Raw genomic sequence first — 16,034 nt, forward strand, 5'->3', positions numbered from 1 at the left:
TCCTGCCAGCTTGGTGTTGTCTGCAAATTTGAATGAATTCCCCATCTATCCCCTCATCCAAATCGTTGATGAAGATGTTGAAGAGCTGCACAGACCTCTTCTAGATTTTCCTCTTGCCTTTCCGAGTTAACTCCTTGGTCTGTCATTGAGCAAGAATTGACTTTGTAGGGAAGCATATTATCATTTGATGTATATTTAACATATGTTCTACCTTTATTTACCAATTATATAATATTTGTATGCAATCCACATGGCGAGGTTTGGGGAAACTTACAATAGAAAAAATATATTTTTAAAATCATAAGATTAAAACATCGCCTGGCCCGCACCGCCTCCGCTGCCCGCTTTGCGCAGCCCCGCCATATAGACTGGGCTCTGCTGCTCCCACAGCACCAGCTGCGCCAGCTCCGGCCCCAGGGAGGGGAGCCCGCTGCCAACACCCTTCACACCTGTGACTGCAGCAGCACCGCCCCCCCCCGCCTCCTGCGCCCGCCAAGATGAGAGTTCCGGCACCTTTTTTTAGAAAAAAAGCACTGAGTACATGAATTATGTTAATATGATTATTCCTCATGTAGTTAATAATTGCTACCTCTGTTAGATTAAACTTTGCAATTTGATGGCAACATTTCAAGTGACAACTTTTGTGAAGCTAAGAGGTTGTGCCAACTGTACTTAACACTTGAGAACCCAAAACAGTGTTTTAAAATCCCCTTCTCCCCTTTCCTATAATCTATGTAGTCACTTACAGCCAACATCAACTTGATAGCATGTAACCAGTTACTCAATAAGACATTAAGTTTCTGAAAAAGTGAAATTTACTACTGAAGACTGATATTGTATCCAATCTATTACGGTTTTTCCTTCACCTAGACTTGGTTGCAGTAGAGTATTAGATAGATTAGACCTATTCTCAGGCTATGCCAGTTTCTGCTGCAAAAAGATATTTGGGACATCTCCCTCTCTCCATCTGCATATTTCTTATGCCTTTGACTTCTAAGGTCAAACGTCATCTACAGGGTAGAATGAGTGAAAAAAAGCCATTTAAAGGTAGGCAAGGGGCCATCTTCATTACCTGGAGCTTGGAATAAGCAAAAAGAAAGGGGAAAGTAAAGGCAGGTCATTGAATCAATGCCTGAAGCAATTATATACAAAGGCATGTAATGCAGCAATCTCACTTAAGCAAAACCAGTTTGTCTTAATGTCTTTATACAAGACCTCTCATAATATTTTTAGCTGCCTTCAACTGAAACTAAGACCAAGTTTCATATTTCTCACTATGTGCTGGCACTTTATTGAGTTCTGACAGTTATTTGGATCTTTTCTTTGTAATGCTGTTGTTGCTCCTAAAAATTCATATTTGTGACTTGGGAAGAATTAATTGTGGCTCCCAAAGAACTAATTCATTTTTTTTTTTTCAAAAGTGGGAGAAAGGTGATGAATTTGAAGTTAGTTATTTATAGAGCCTTGGAATAATAAGCTTGAATATCCTGTACAGCAGTGAAGGTTGCTTTAAACTCTTGAAAGGAGTTTCTCTTGATCTTAAAATAAATTTGATATTTTGTTTTGTGTATACTTGACAACTAAATTAAGGACTATCTGCAGTTGTCTTGATGTTAGAAACATAACATAGGACATCCTGACAGTTAGAACAACTAACCAGTGGAACAACCTGCCTCCAGAAGCTGTGAATGATCCAACACTGGAAGTTTTTAAGAAGAGAGCCATTTGGACAAATGGACAGCCATTTGTCCGAAATGGTATAGGGTTTCCTGCCTGAGCAGGGAGTTGATGACCTCCAAGGTCCCTTCCAACATCATCATCATCATCATCATCATCATCATCATCATCATCATCATCATTATTATTATTATTATTATTATTATTATTATTATTATTGTCTCATAGGTTTGTTTTCTACCACTTTATTTGGGGCTGAAATCCACAAATTTGTCAACCTATTACTGCTTGTCAAGGAGATAAATAATATTCTCAACTATGTGCCCTATTTGGAATGTATTACCATATTAAGAACTATAGAGTCTTCCTGCACAGTTTTCTACTTTTTTTCCTGGTATATGCTTTTTGCCAACATTTGAATTAGAAGGGTGTTTTTTTTTCAACAAGGGGAAAGATTTTGATGAATTGTTTTGTAGCTACTTTGTCATATAAATTTTCAAGCCTTTTGCCTTTTTAAAAGATCTTTAATTTTTATACATATTGTCATTATTTTTTAATGAGAATCTTCATTTATGATTTATGCTGCTCTTGAATTTCCTTTCCCCAATGGATGAAACGTAGACAATATGTATCTCCGCCCCTCTCCAAGATATTTAACAGAAGAACCAAGTCTCTCCATATCCAGTTATGGATTTGCTGGAATGAGGAAGGAAGACAATATTTTCTTCTTTTAGTGATATAAATCTATTAAATAAGAAATAGATTCTTTTCTATACTTATTCTATGGAATTGTCTTGGCAGGAACAAAAGTCAAGCCACTTCACATCCTGCTTATTCCCTAATGTAAAATCTCTGAAAATATCACTTCACACTGTAAGATTGAAAAAAGCGTATTATTGCTACTGCTGAAGATTGGATTTTGATTAGTATCTAGCCTTTTGTCTTACGGTTTAGAAAGTTATGCATTATAGTAGGGTTATCTTCATTTATCTCCATCCTCAGGCAGGGAAAGGTGATGATTACTTGGCATAGATTTAAAGCTGAGTTTCCCACATCTGAAGCAAATGTGCAAGAAATTATACTGAACTTTAAAGTAGGGTAGTTATGAAAGCTTAAATTCACCACAATAATTAGAAATGTCTCAAAAAGATTTATGAATGATGCCCAGCAGCTATGCACTCCTATATTTTGTAGGCAACTTAAACCAGCCTTATACAACCTAATGATTTCTAGAGTCTGAGAACTGCTTGCTAGAACTGTTATCCAACAGAGGTAGGTTGTGCAGGGTGCCTGGTTGTGTGAGGCCAACATAAACTATATACATATCACCTACTGTCTGCATTTTGTAGAAATATCATCAGTAGATATTTTCTTTTCAGAGGGATCAAAGGTAAGTGGTATGGCAACTGCTTTGCTCAAAGTATAATCAGTCCCTTGTCATGGATAGGTTACTCCTTGTTAATCTTGGAGATGGATGGCTTTATAAATTTTTTAAATCAAGCAGTCAAAACTCCTCAAATTCTTATTCCCTGATTTCACATTCTCAGGACAGCCTTGGTGGCAACAGTAAGACTGCAATGGTTGCTACTGTCAGTCCAGCAGCAGATAATTACGATGAGACACTTTCTACCTTGAGATATGCAGACCGAGCCAAGAACATTGTGAACCATGCCGTGATCAATGAAGATCCCAATGCCCGAATCATCCGAGAACTGAGGGAGGAAGTAGAAAAACTCAGGGAACAGCTTACCAAAGCAGAGGTAAGTCTTGTTGTACAAAGGGCAACCGAAGGAATAATTCATTTAGTCAATCAATAGATTATGTCCCTCTCTTCCATCCTTAAAGCACATTCCAATCCAATTTGCAAATAATGTAAGCTGACTTTGAATAATGAGGTTCCCTGTGTACTGAATATGTTTGCTAGTTTTTTAGATTTTGCAAATTCCAAAGAGAAGTGTGTGCTTTCTGCTAGTGCAAGGTTATAGATTGCCTATTTCCCTCTCTCAACTACTCCTCTGATCGTGCTATGCCTATTCACCAATAGAATGGCAGAACCTTGCTTCTCACACCACACAGATCAAGGTTCAGTAAGCAGCCAATTCTGAATCTGTGTGCAAGAGAGTTTCTTCTTCTTCCAGGTTATACGTTCCGCAAATATTAAATAGTATCACCAAAATTCAGAAGCATAGCCATATTGCTGTATAAACCTTGCAGACAGACTTCCCAGAAACAAGTGCCTGGCATTATGAAGCAGGCTCAGGTTGTTGGAACAAACGTATTTTATTTTTGTGTAAGTCTCTGACAGCCTGAAGAAGATACAGTTCTGAATCCATGAAGACAACTGAGGGATTTTATTCTAGGAAGCTAAGAAATGGAAGCTGAAAATAGAACTAGCTTAGTCTTCCATAGGAAGATTTTCTTATAGGAAAAAAAATGGATTGCTCAGTTAGTGGAGTATTGAAAAACAGATCTCTGGGAAAGAGAATTCTGATGGAGGAATGTAATGGCTGGCAATCTAAGATGGATCTAGATGGTTTGGATTATTGAAGGTAAAGAAGAAGCCTAAGAGATAGTGTTACACTAGTGAATGATTGTTAGCCTGAGAGGAACTTGATGATTCCTGAAATATTACAGGGCAAGTTCTTAGAAGCTTGCCAAATAGAAATGCAGGCTCGATTGTGCCCAGCACAATAAAGAGGAAGGGGCTCCAGAGGACCTTTTTTTACCCATTGCAGATGGTTTTGCAGAAGCTGGATTCCCAGAATCACTAGTCAACCTGAATATAACTTCAGAAACCCAACACATCTAGACCTCTTTAGGTTGGAGAAGACAGCACTTGCTTCCATCATACCGTAGTTTCCATTTACTAGTTCCTAAAAAGCAAACAAACACATGTAGTCAAATAGAGAAAACAACACTTTTGTGAGATAAAGGAACTTGGAAGCAGGATGAAGCTAGAATTTCTTCTAATGGATTAGATGCAGAACAAAATTCCTGACAGTGGAGGAATAGGTTACGCCCAAACTCTGCAGATCTCTGGTAGGTCAAGAGAAAAGATTTAGATGTGCTGTGGTTTCACATATATTGCAATAGAAATAGTAATCTAAAACTCAAGTTTTGGGCTCTGCTGACCTTGTGAGAATAAATAGGTTTGTAGCTGTGCAGGCTGGGTTTATTTTTCACTCAAACTTCACTTTTCTAGTAACTCCCTGGCTGCCATGATCCTTCTGGATAAATTTTCTTCTTCGTGGAAAACAAGAATTTAGGATGACTTACACCAGTGAGGCTTCTCACGTACAGCCCTTTTGATCGTGGCATTATGGAGTTGCAGTTTGGCAAGGAGTGCTTGATAAAGCTCTCCGTAGATCAAGGCAAATTTGGTAACATCTAAATCAGAAAGCTTTCCTGCCAGTGAATTATCTATTCTGTTTCCTGCCCAAAGCACCGCAGAGTTTTTTTTCCTTATCCCACTTTAATGCATTGCCTTCTGCAGTTTTAGAGCCCTCTGCAGGTATTATAATACCCATTTTGCAAATCAGATCTTCACCCAAAATTTGGAAGAACCTGAAATTCTAGCCCACATATTTCATAGATATCCTTTCTGTAGTCACTATAATTCTGTTTCATTAGTTCTGAGGACATCTTCATTTGCTTTTTACAATTGAATTGGAACCCTAATATTACAAAACTTATTTCAGCTGCCATCACTTTACATAGGAAACTATTCCTTTAACTTTTAGGATTCTACTAATATACTTTTTCCCTTTTTCATGTTTTATGTTTTTTTAGTTTTCTGTTATATTTGACTAGTCATCAATCCTAATAAAATTTATACACATGTATTCTTGCATATACATACTTGCTTATACATGTAAGATTTATGTATGTGCACATACCTGTACATCTACATGCACACACCTACATGCCTGATACTTGCCTTTTTAGCAGTTTAATATTTAGTACAAAGTAATCATTTTAGTTTTTTATTGACAAAACAGTTTTATAATCCCATTAATTAGTTTTAATACTTAGAATCCTTAGTGTTTTATAACCTGCATTTATAGCAATATAATTGAATTATTTCATTTACTTTAATTGATTTTAGAAAATATTTATGCTTTTAATTTAAGCCATGTAATCTGTTAGAATAATTGCACAAAATGCTGGTCAGTAACTGTAATAAATTTAATAATAATACACAGTTGTTACACTTGGATTTCCTCTCAATCAGCATTGTAGTAAAATGCTGAGCTGGAAGTTCAAGATTTCTTTTTCCACCCGTATGCAGGTATCCTCTCCCAGTATTACACTCAATAAAGACATAGGTTTCCTGCATGTATTATTCATGGTAGCTACTTTTCAGTCACATAGATTGCAATGATAAGGTCACGAAGAATGCATGAAATCTTAATTTGATGAGCCTTCTAAGGAGAATTCTACATTGTGCTTTTTCTTTCTCACCTCTACTTCCCACCCACCCGTACCCGTTTAGGCTATGAAATCTCCAGAATTAAAAGAACGTTTGGAAGAGTCTGAAAAACTTATCCAGGAGATGACAGTAACCTGGGAAGAGAAACTCAGGAAGACAGAGGAAATTGCACAGGTCTGCATTTTTGTATTGAGTTTTGCTGGCACATAATTATCATTACTGTCACCTTTTGAACAAATCCTTCATGAAAGCTCATGATACCTCTGGATAAGCAGCACAATTTATGATCCTATGAATGAGTTATTTTTTAATTCCTAGGATGGTCAATTCAAGGAGAGATTATTGTTGCAAAGCAGTGATCTTCTTCTGCAACTAAATCAAACTTTGGACTGCCAAAATTAAGCCACCTTCATGGCTTTGTCGTTGGCCAAAAATAAATCATTGTTGATACATGTTTCTGGCAGTAACTGACATACTAGCAAATGGGCTGGGTTCTGCGGCCTTCTACATTCACATAGCATGTTATCTGTTAAGGGTACTGATAGCCAGCCCTACTTTAAGTATTCCCTGAGAGGGCCTCCATGGGATCCAAAAATCAAATAAAAAATTAAAGGACCAAAGGAATAAAAAATACATCATAAGATCTTAGGAAATGTTAGTGTTCCCACTTAAAACCTTGTAAAGATTTGTTGAGAAAGCCAAACACTTGTGAAATTGAGCACTCGCCTGAAAATTGGGCCATTTAACATTTGTTTGTTGCACCAAAATTCTACAAAACTCTTGACATTATGTATGTGTAAAGCCACACCCTATTTCCACCAGTGATTCCTGCTAAGAACCATTTTTCTAAATAAGTTTCATGTTGGAATAAACCGGATAAGAACTAATACTTCGGAGCATAATCTTCATCCATACCTTTTTAGCTTATATACCCAAGGAACGCGGTGGCTCAGTGGGTTAGGACGCTGACCTTGTCAATCAGAAGGTCAGCAGTTTGGCGGGTCGAATCCCGAGTGCCGCGTAACAGAGTGAGCGCTTGTTACTCATCCCGGCTTCTGCCAACCTAGCAGTTCGAAAGCATGTAAAAATGCAAGTAGAAAAATAGGGACCACTACGGTGGGAAGGTAACAGTGTTCCGTGCACCTTTGGCGTCTAGTCATGCCGGCCACATGACCACAGAGACGTCCTTGGACAAGCGCTGTCTCTTCGGCTTTGAAACGGAAATGAGCACCGGCCCCTAGAGTTGGAAGCGACTAGCACGCATGTGCGGGGGAACCTTTACCTTTACCTTTACCTTTACCTTTACCCAAGGCCCTGGTTTCTCAATTAATGGCCCTTGAGACTAAATTATACAGGAAGCTTGAACCTCTTTTCTCCTGTTCCCAGGATCACGTACATATTTCCTTTTTTTTTTGACAGTGGCTACTACTTTTGTCCAAATTTTCTTGGGAAATGGTGTTTCATATGGCTAAATTTCAAATCATATCAGCAATACTTTTTCCTGGGGGCGGGGAGGTTGTTAGGCTATATGAGCACAGCCAAAGGCTGTAGTGGCAGGACAATAATGTTAACATCTCATTGAACTGGACAGGTCAGTGATTTCAGGATCATTTCTTTTTTATATTGCCGATGTTGTCTTAATTTGATGAGTTAAGTCTAAATGTTGGTATTCATTCCTTTCTTTTTCAGTGGTTTGGTAGTATAATTTCTGGGATTCTGGATGTGTGAAAAGGGATTGGAACCAAATATGGGCCAAGGGTTGCAGGTTTTTCATCCAAAATAAAATTTGCAGATCAGGAGAGCAGCTGTGGTTGTAGCCATTCAAAGAGATGGATAGGGCTACAGTAGCCAATCATTGACTATGCCTTTTGTTTGCTTTCTCTGTTATGTGCGGGGTGAAGAATAATCACACATTGTGGGAGAATATATAATTCTAGTTGTTTTTCTAATGGTAACTCTAAAATAGGAACGGCAGAAACAACTTGAAAGCCTTGGCATCTCTCTTCAGTCATCTGGGATCAAAGTGGGTGATAACAAGTGCTTTCTGGTGAATTTGAATGCTGACCCTGCACTCAATGAACTTTTGGTCTACTATTTAAAGGTGAGATACAAGAAAGTTGTGTGAGGTTGTTTTAAAATTGCTTAAGTGTAAGAAGCTCTTACAGAACTTGTTCCTGAATTCTCCTCTAAGATCCATTGGCTTTTGAAAAGAGTCACATAAAAAATATTTCAAAGTTCACTCTGGATTTGATCATTTTTCTTATGGATCAAGACAGATTTGTTGGGCAAAAGCAGATTTTGTGATATTTCATTTCTGTCAAACTGGGTTCTTCAGGATACAAAGCTATTTATTCAGTGTCGGTGTACTCAAACCCAAGATTTTATTGTTAACTGTGAACTGCTTTCAACAGATACTAGGATATGTGTCGTTCTTTTTTATATTATGAAAAACAGATGATTTGTATCAATCATGATTTGATGTGTGCAGTTCCAAATCAGATTCCCCATAAATATATTTTCAAAACCATCATCAATTTGTGGATATAATCTGATTGGAGAAAATACATACTTCAATACTTAGTGCTTAAAACGCTATACAATATTTCTCAGCAGCTTTATACAATAAGTCATTCTTATTGTTCCCCTTGAGGTTGGCTGCCATGGAATTGTAACAGATTTCCCAGTTCTTGCTTTCTAGCCAGCTGCAAGCCATGATTATGAGGGAACTTGATTTGCACAATCATGGCTTGCATTACCACACATATAATGCCGAGTCATAATGCAATAGCAGAAGCATCAGGCAGGGAATGCAACTTTATGGAGCTAGCTCCTAAATGGCTAGGCTGCCATTTAAAGCAAGCCAATAAAATGGTATTATATATTGCAGACCTTTCTGCGAGTTGTGCAACGAATGGTTCTTTTTCTTATAATATTGTTTAGATATGTCAAAGCTGCTTATACACTTATTCAGACCTGTGAAATTATTTTAAATGCTGCCTCTTTAAGGAGAACCAGTAATCCTATTTATATTGGGCTAGCACCCTGAAGAATGTAAGGATGGGGGTTGGGGAAATCTTTAGTCATCACTGTTCCCTTGAAGCAACAAAAGAGCTGACTGAATAGCTTCAGAGAATTTCAAGGCAGTGTAGGTGTCTAGCTTTGTCAGCTGGCACTCCCCCCACCCAACTAGTTCCTGATGCCATATCTGTTTCTTTGCTACTCAGCATGAAAGCCTTCAAAGAATGTCTTGGCAACAAAATACATGCAGGGGTGACCATAGCTATCTGAAAAATATTAAGATTTCATTTTAGTACACAAAGCACCCTAATTATTAAGTATTAGTACCCTAATACTGGTATCTTAGAATTCAGAAAGGGAAGGAGGGAGGAAATTAGCACAATCATTTCAGCTCCTTTTGTATTACGTTTAGACTCCTTCTTTACTGTAGTGCCCATTTCTTTTGCCCTTTAGCATGGTTATTGTGGTTCATAGCCTCACAATTCAGATATATTGTTCAAGCTTATAATGAGCCACATGCCAGATTGTCTGAGGGAAGAATCTGTTCCAAGTGTCAAACTATAAAGAAATAAAAATGACAATGAAGCCCAAATCCATAAAAAGTTATCATTCCAAACAGCTGCAGCGAGTATTGTTATTCAGCATTCAACAGGGAGGCTGCATCTGGAGGGCCTCAATTTCCCTGCCTCCACTCTGATTTCCCCTCTTACAATTCAGTCTTTTTATTATGGTCTTCAATGGGACCATTGTTGTGTTCCCTGCTTTCAGAAATGGAGCAGGTAGCATCCATAAAGGATGCTTTGATTACTCAGAATGATGCTTCCCTGCAGCCACAAAATAAAATGAGATCCACGATATCTTGGTGCTAAGCGTTCAGGCAACCAAGCAGCACTTTCGGATCTGAAGAAACCATTTCCAACTAATTCACCTTCAGTCAGATGCTCGAATTCAAAAATAGAAAGATGGTTGTTGATCAATCCCAGAGGTAAGGGATGCTGCAAACCAGAAGAGTCCTTGGTAACCTTGATAACTTTTAAGACTTGTGGACTTGCAACTCCTAGAATCATGGCCGGCTGGGGAATTCTGGGAATTTAAGTCTAGAGGTCTTAAAGTTGCCAAGGTTGGAAACCTCTGTTGTAAACTATAGCTTTGCAATTCTAAAGCACCCAGGTTTCCAGGCTTATTTGGCTATGGCTTTCTTATTCTGAGGATTTATGATGAATGTAATTAAATGTAATTGAGTTTTTACTATGATGTTTATTTGTTTTGCTGTAAGCTGCTTTGGGAAGTTAAAAAAAGGTCACAGAATTTTAAGAAACAATGACGCATGCTTCTTTTTCCTTTCAGCATTCAGACTACTGTCCTAGAAAGACAGGTGAAGATCAGTAATATTAGTAAAGTTAATGGCAAGAACAGTATAATTTCCATTATAGTATAGCCAGCATCTTCTTGGATGACTGACTAGCTGGATATATTGTTCTTTATCAGAATTGTGCCCTAATTTAAAAATAATACAGGGGAGAAGAAAGGAAAGCTAGTTTAATAAGAAGTTTGATTTGTTGGTGTTTTTTTCTCTTATCCTCTCATTGTTTCCCCCATTTATTTCTTGCCATCATACTCCCCCCCTTTTTTTGCTGTTGTTAAACAAACAATATACAAAAGTGGATGCACTGCATGAAAGCAAATACAAACAAAGTGCAATCCTGGATTATTTCCATTTCAACTGGTTGGATAATATCTGTAACTCTTGAGGACTAGAAGCTGAGCTTGTTCTTTCCTTCTACTTCAGTACACTTCACAGTTCATTTTTTTTCTGTGTTGTGATTTTTTATAAGTAAGTGCAAGGGGAAGCAATGACTGAGTGCACACTTGATGCTAAGTTGTGCTGCAATCCGTTTAGTTTTGCTTTATTGTGATGTGAAACCAGCCATAATTTTCACAGATTACAGTTTGCTAGAGCCCTTTCAGATAGCTGGACTAGATGAAGTGAGAGTGGTCAGTTTCATATGTGGCAAGTAATATGAATTTCTGTTGGATTTCAGTGGACCTGATCTTGAATCTTTTGCAGGAGCACACACTCATTGGATCTGATAATTCCCAAGATATACAGCTCTGTGGATTGGGGATTCTTCCTGAACACTGTATAATAGATATCACTGGGGATGGACAAGTCATGTTGACACCTCAGAAGAACACCAGGTAACTGAGTACCGTATTATGTTTATAGAGGCAAGAATTTTGCTCTTATATCAGGATTAAATGAAGCATGGAAGAAGCTCCACAATTGGATTTTGGAACCTTTCTAGCTAAATGAAAGGACCCACGTTTCCCCCTGGCTGCTTGCTTTTTTCATTCCAATACTTTTCCAGTAGAGTAAATGCATGCACATAATTGGAATAAATAATAGTGCCAAAACTGTGGGCTTCCTTGGCTCAGAATGTTTGTGTATTCAGTAAAGTGAGAGGGAAAACTCCTTGAACATCCCTGCCCCCTGCTGCATTGACCAGAAGCCCTGAAACAAGCAACATGCCTAGGAAAGAGTTGCAGTTTTCAGCTATGGAAAGCAAAGAGGCACAGGAAATAATTGCTCAGATCAGTTGTTGCTCCCTCTCCTAAATTTTCATGCTCTGTTCCCTGGTGGCATGTATCTGGTGGGTGCAAAAGAGGTTTGTTTGGGATGGTTTTTAAACAGCAGATATTACAAAGAGACAAGTAGAACTGGAAAAAACGACGACCTCTTTCAAGCAGGAAGAAGATTCTACCAAAAGATTTTCCTTCTCCAGTTATAGAAGCACCGATATGTATCTTCCTTGCAAAAGGGAAAAGAAAGTATTCAGATGTGTTGGGTTATCTTCAATTTATTTTGTCATGCAACGTCTCTGCTTTGCTGCTCTGCCTCAAAGGAGGGGGATCATCACAAGTTCTTCGCATTATGTTTTTCTTAATCATTGCCATGTGGCATTAAGGGCAGGCCAAATTCTTGATGTGGGAATGACTATATTTACTATTTTTTCCTCCAACACAGGACGTTTGTGAATGGTACAGCTGTTGTAGGTCCCACACAACTGCACCACGGTGACAGAATTTTGTGGGGAAACAACCACTTTTTCCGGTAAGTTGCTGATTCATTTCGTTTTCTTCTTTAATCGGTACAGCTTTGAGACGTACGAGTTGGATTGCCTTTGACACCATTTATAAATATAAATATAATAAATAAATAAATTTAATATCTGAAAGCTGGCTGTGGAGGCTCAACTCTACAATATGCATCTGCTGGTCTTGTCCTGTGCTAAAAGTCAAGATAATTTAGCCTTCTTCAACCAGGCAACTGTCAGATATTTTGGAATTACAAGTCCCAAAATTCCTCCCACCAGCAAGATTAGTGGCTATGCTAGCTGGGAATTTAGAATTTCAGAAATTGTAAACAGTTTTTCTTTGTTTCTTTGATGTCGTGGTTATAATTTTACTGTACAATGTTAAACCTTATACAGTGGCTGAACAATTTTTAAAATTGTTATAGTGTTGCTATACCACCTGGGACCCTTGGGTCATTGTTTCAGAGATATTTCCTTAACAACGACTAACATGCCCCTGCGTACCCTCCCTGTCCCCTTGCTATGACTCCCTTGCACCCTTGTATACTTCTTCACAGTCCTGCACACTCCACCGAGCTGTGCAACCTGCCTCCCCCACAAAGCACTTCTCACACACTTCCCTGACCCCTGTGGTGCCTCTTGCAAACCCCTATACACCCTCCCCAACCCAGGCCTCTCATGCACCTCTTGTGTACTCCCCCTCACACACTCTCCCCAATCCCACATGGCATGTCTTGCACATCCTATGCACTGTCCCTCACCTACACTGAGCTTCCTTTGCATCCCCACAACTCTTTCCATCTCTCTCCCGCCTGGCAGCAATCACTGCCAACCTGGGACTTTCAAATTCCTGCTGGATTCTAAATTGACTTTCCTTGTGGGAAACTGGCAGGGAATATTGGAAATGATTATCTCATGGCTGCGGTTGACTGTGGCAGTGCAGCAGCACTGAATTGGCCATAACTTTGTCAAGTTTCAATCCCATGGGAGAAATGATTCCCAGAGTTTGGAGTTATTCTCAGCCCATCTCAGATATGTTCATTCAAAAAAAAATGTTCTCCTATGATGCACTGTTTTTGCCCACTTGAAAATTACAAATGGGCAAAAGGAGAGTTTTAGTAATATATGGAAGATGTGCAGGAGGGGAAATGCAGGCAAAAGAGGGCTTAGTCTTTTATCATTTGTGGCTGACCACCTTAGGATCATCTCAATATTTTAAGGCAATTTGCCTAAAATTATAAGGAAAGTAGGTTTACACATTTTCTTTAAAGACTTCACACTTTTCTTTATGGCAATGTATTGCAATCTCAGCAACTTTAGGATGTGTGGATTTCAACTCCCAGAATTTCCAAGGAAGCATGCTGGTAGGGGAACTCTCAAACTGCACAGACCTTAAAGCTGCTGAGGTTGAGAAACACTGCTTTACGCTTGAGGGTTGGGTTTGGGGCTTTTCTGGATGTTTAGATGTTTTAGACATTTCAAGTGAAAATAAATTCCAGCATTCAGGAGGAATGATCTGTCACTCTTAATAGCTGTTCCGGCTGCTCTCTTTTCTGTGTCTCTGTTATGCACATTTCAGGGCTGAGATAATATGTGATAAGAATGTAAGAAGAGCCCTTAGATCATTTTTTTTCTGCATCCCTGGCTGAAATCACTTGACTTCTGGAAGTACCCAAATACAGCAAGGAAGAAAGTAGAAATCTTCTGCATTTATTTTATTTATATTTCCTAATTCTTAACTGCCTGTCTCCCCCAGGTGTCTAGGAGAACTGGTGCCAGCCAGTTTTCTGCACCCACTTCTCCGTGCCCACCACCACAGCCGACCCACCACTATTTATGCTTGGTGGGCCCTCTGGTGGCTCTCCTCCCCTAGCAATGGTCCACCAGCGCTCCTGCCTTGTCGTCTTGTCCCAGGCGATTCACTGAGGGACACTTGTCCCTGGGCAATTTGCTGTGGGGGACAATTAAATGCGCCTCCTGGTCGCTGAGTGGGGCAGGCAGCGGCCGTGGATGCTGGGCCAGGAGGCAGGAGACAGTTGCTATGTGGGGCAAATAGCTGTGCAACACCTCCAGCCAAGGGCCCTCATCAAGGCTAGTAGCCACTGGTAACTTGAACCTTCACAAATTTGGAAAATCCCCCTTTAAAACAACCTAAATAAGCTTAGTTACAGATGAAAGCCTGAAAATAATAATAATTTTCTTCAGTGTGATTTTATTCCATTTTGGATGTTGAAGTGAAATTATATTCATCTAAAAGTACAATTATCTGGATGTTTTCAGTATGATATATAAAAACTTAAAAAGCCGATAGAAAAGAAATCCCAGGTGTTGGACAACATGCTCCTTCAAACGGAAAATGTAATGAACAAGGCTCCGCAAACTTCTTGTCCCAAGTCTTGGATGAAGAGGAGACTTTTTAAAAGACTTCTAGAATGTCATCAGGGTATGAGCTATATGGATCTCCAGGGAGACATTATTCCAGAGAGCAGATATGCAGTAGATATTGGGTCACAATATCACTATTTGATTGAAGGGACTCAAAGTATACCAACTTGTGAACAAGATAGACAAGCTTACTGGATAGGGAGAAACCATGGGGTGTAGGCTGCTGCCTTTCAGATAACTTGGCCCAATGCCCTGAAAAGCTTATATAGGTGATAAACAGTATACTGGCAACCAGTTCAATTCACAAAACACTGGTTTCACATGACATATCAGGGCATGCCCAACACTTCCTGTATCACATCTGGGTCAGCTATAGTTTCTGGGTGGTCTTCAAGAATAGCTCCTTGTAGAACACATTACAATAGTCCAATATAATCCTTAGAATATTTCAAACTGTTAGTAATTGCCCAAGATTTTTTTTTAATTTGGAAATTCCAAACATCACTTGTTTGGCATTAATTAAATTAAAATAGAATACAGCAAAGGGCCCAAATGCAAAAAGAGGTTTAACTCCAAAGACCTAACCAAAATAAATAGTTATCTGGAAGTAACTTAACATCTGAACAAAATATTATATTGGTATCCCCTTTCCCACAAATTAATTCAGACATGAGTTTTGCTACACCAACCTTTTTGAAATATACATAAGCTATGACAAAAGCTTAGTGGAGCCTTGGCAAGGAATTTAGCCATGTTCACTTACAGATATCCTCCAGGTGTGTTAGAATTGCCCAACAATTGGTGGAAGCTGACCTTCAGGACCTCTGTATCTCATTAATAGCAGCCATAATCTCTTATGTCTTAGTGTAATGGATACTGTTATCTTCTCTCATTGACAAGGCATCTTCTGCATTTGTTTTTCAAAATCAAATAAAACCAGTTTTCAAAGGTTGGTGTTTGTTAGCATTTTTCTTTTCTGCTTAAGGTTGAATTTGCCAAAAAAGAAAAAGAAAATAGAAACAGAGGATGAAGACAAAGATAGTTCAATGAAAGGAAGCAACAGCTCTGAACAGCTGGATTTAGATGGAGACAGCTCCAGTGAGGTATCCAGTGAGATCAGCTTTAACTATGAATATGCCCAGATGGAAGTAACTATGAAAGCTCTTGGAGGAAATGGTAAGGAATGTGGATGCATTGTTTCCACTGTATGGTATGCCATTTTGCAAGTGGTTGCAATTCAAGGTTATGATTGTGAGATACATTGTAACTGGAACAAGAATTTTAACACAGTACTACCCTCAATAGCTTACTGGGGACAATTGTTCTGCTTTGATTTGTCTGCAAAATATAAAAGCAATGGTGGTGCAGTGGTTAAAATGCAGTATTGCAGGCTAACTCTGCCCACTGCCAGGAGTTCAATCCTGAGCGTT

At 38.8% G+C, this 16,034-nt stretch overlaps 1 protein-coding gene across 3 annotated transcripts in view; it reads left to right on the top strand.

The window, feature by feature from the left end:
* KIF13B (kinesin family member 13B) overlaps window positions 1–16,034 on the top strand; it is a 157,619-nt gene that overhangs the window by 68,457 nt on the left and 73,128 nt on the right. For all 3 annotated transcript variants that reach the window (XM_083354305.1, XM_083354306.1, XM_083354307.1), the window contains exons 11-16: window positions 3,225–3,437; window positions 6,170–6,280; window positions 8,073–8,207; window positions 11,193–11,323; window positions 12,150–12,236; window positions 15,590–15,780. In XM_083354305.1, the coding sequence (XP_083210431.1) occupies window positions 3,225–3,437; window positions 6,170–6,280; window positions 8,073–8,207; window positions 11,193–11,323; window positions 12,150–12,236; window positions 15,590–15,780 (868 nt within the window). The remainder of the gene's footprint in view (window positions 1–3,224; window positions 3,438–6,169; window positions 6,281–8,072; window positions 8,208–11,192; window positions 11,324–12,149; window positions 12,237–15,589; window positions 15,781–16,034) is intronic.

This window comes from Vipera ursinii, assembly GCF_947247035.1.
Source record: "Vipera ursinii genome assembly, chromosome: 1".
NCBI classification, from domain to species: Eukaryota; Metazoa; Chordata; class Lepidosauria; order Squamata; family Viperidae; genus Vipera; species Vipera ursinii.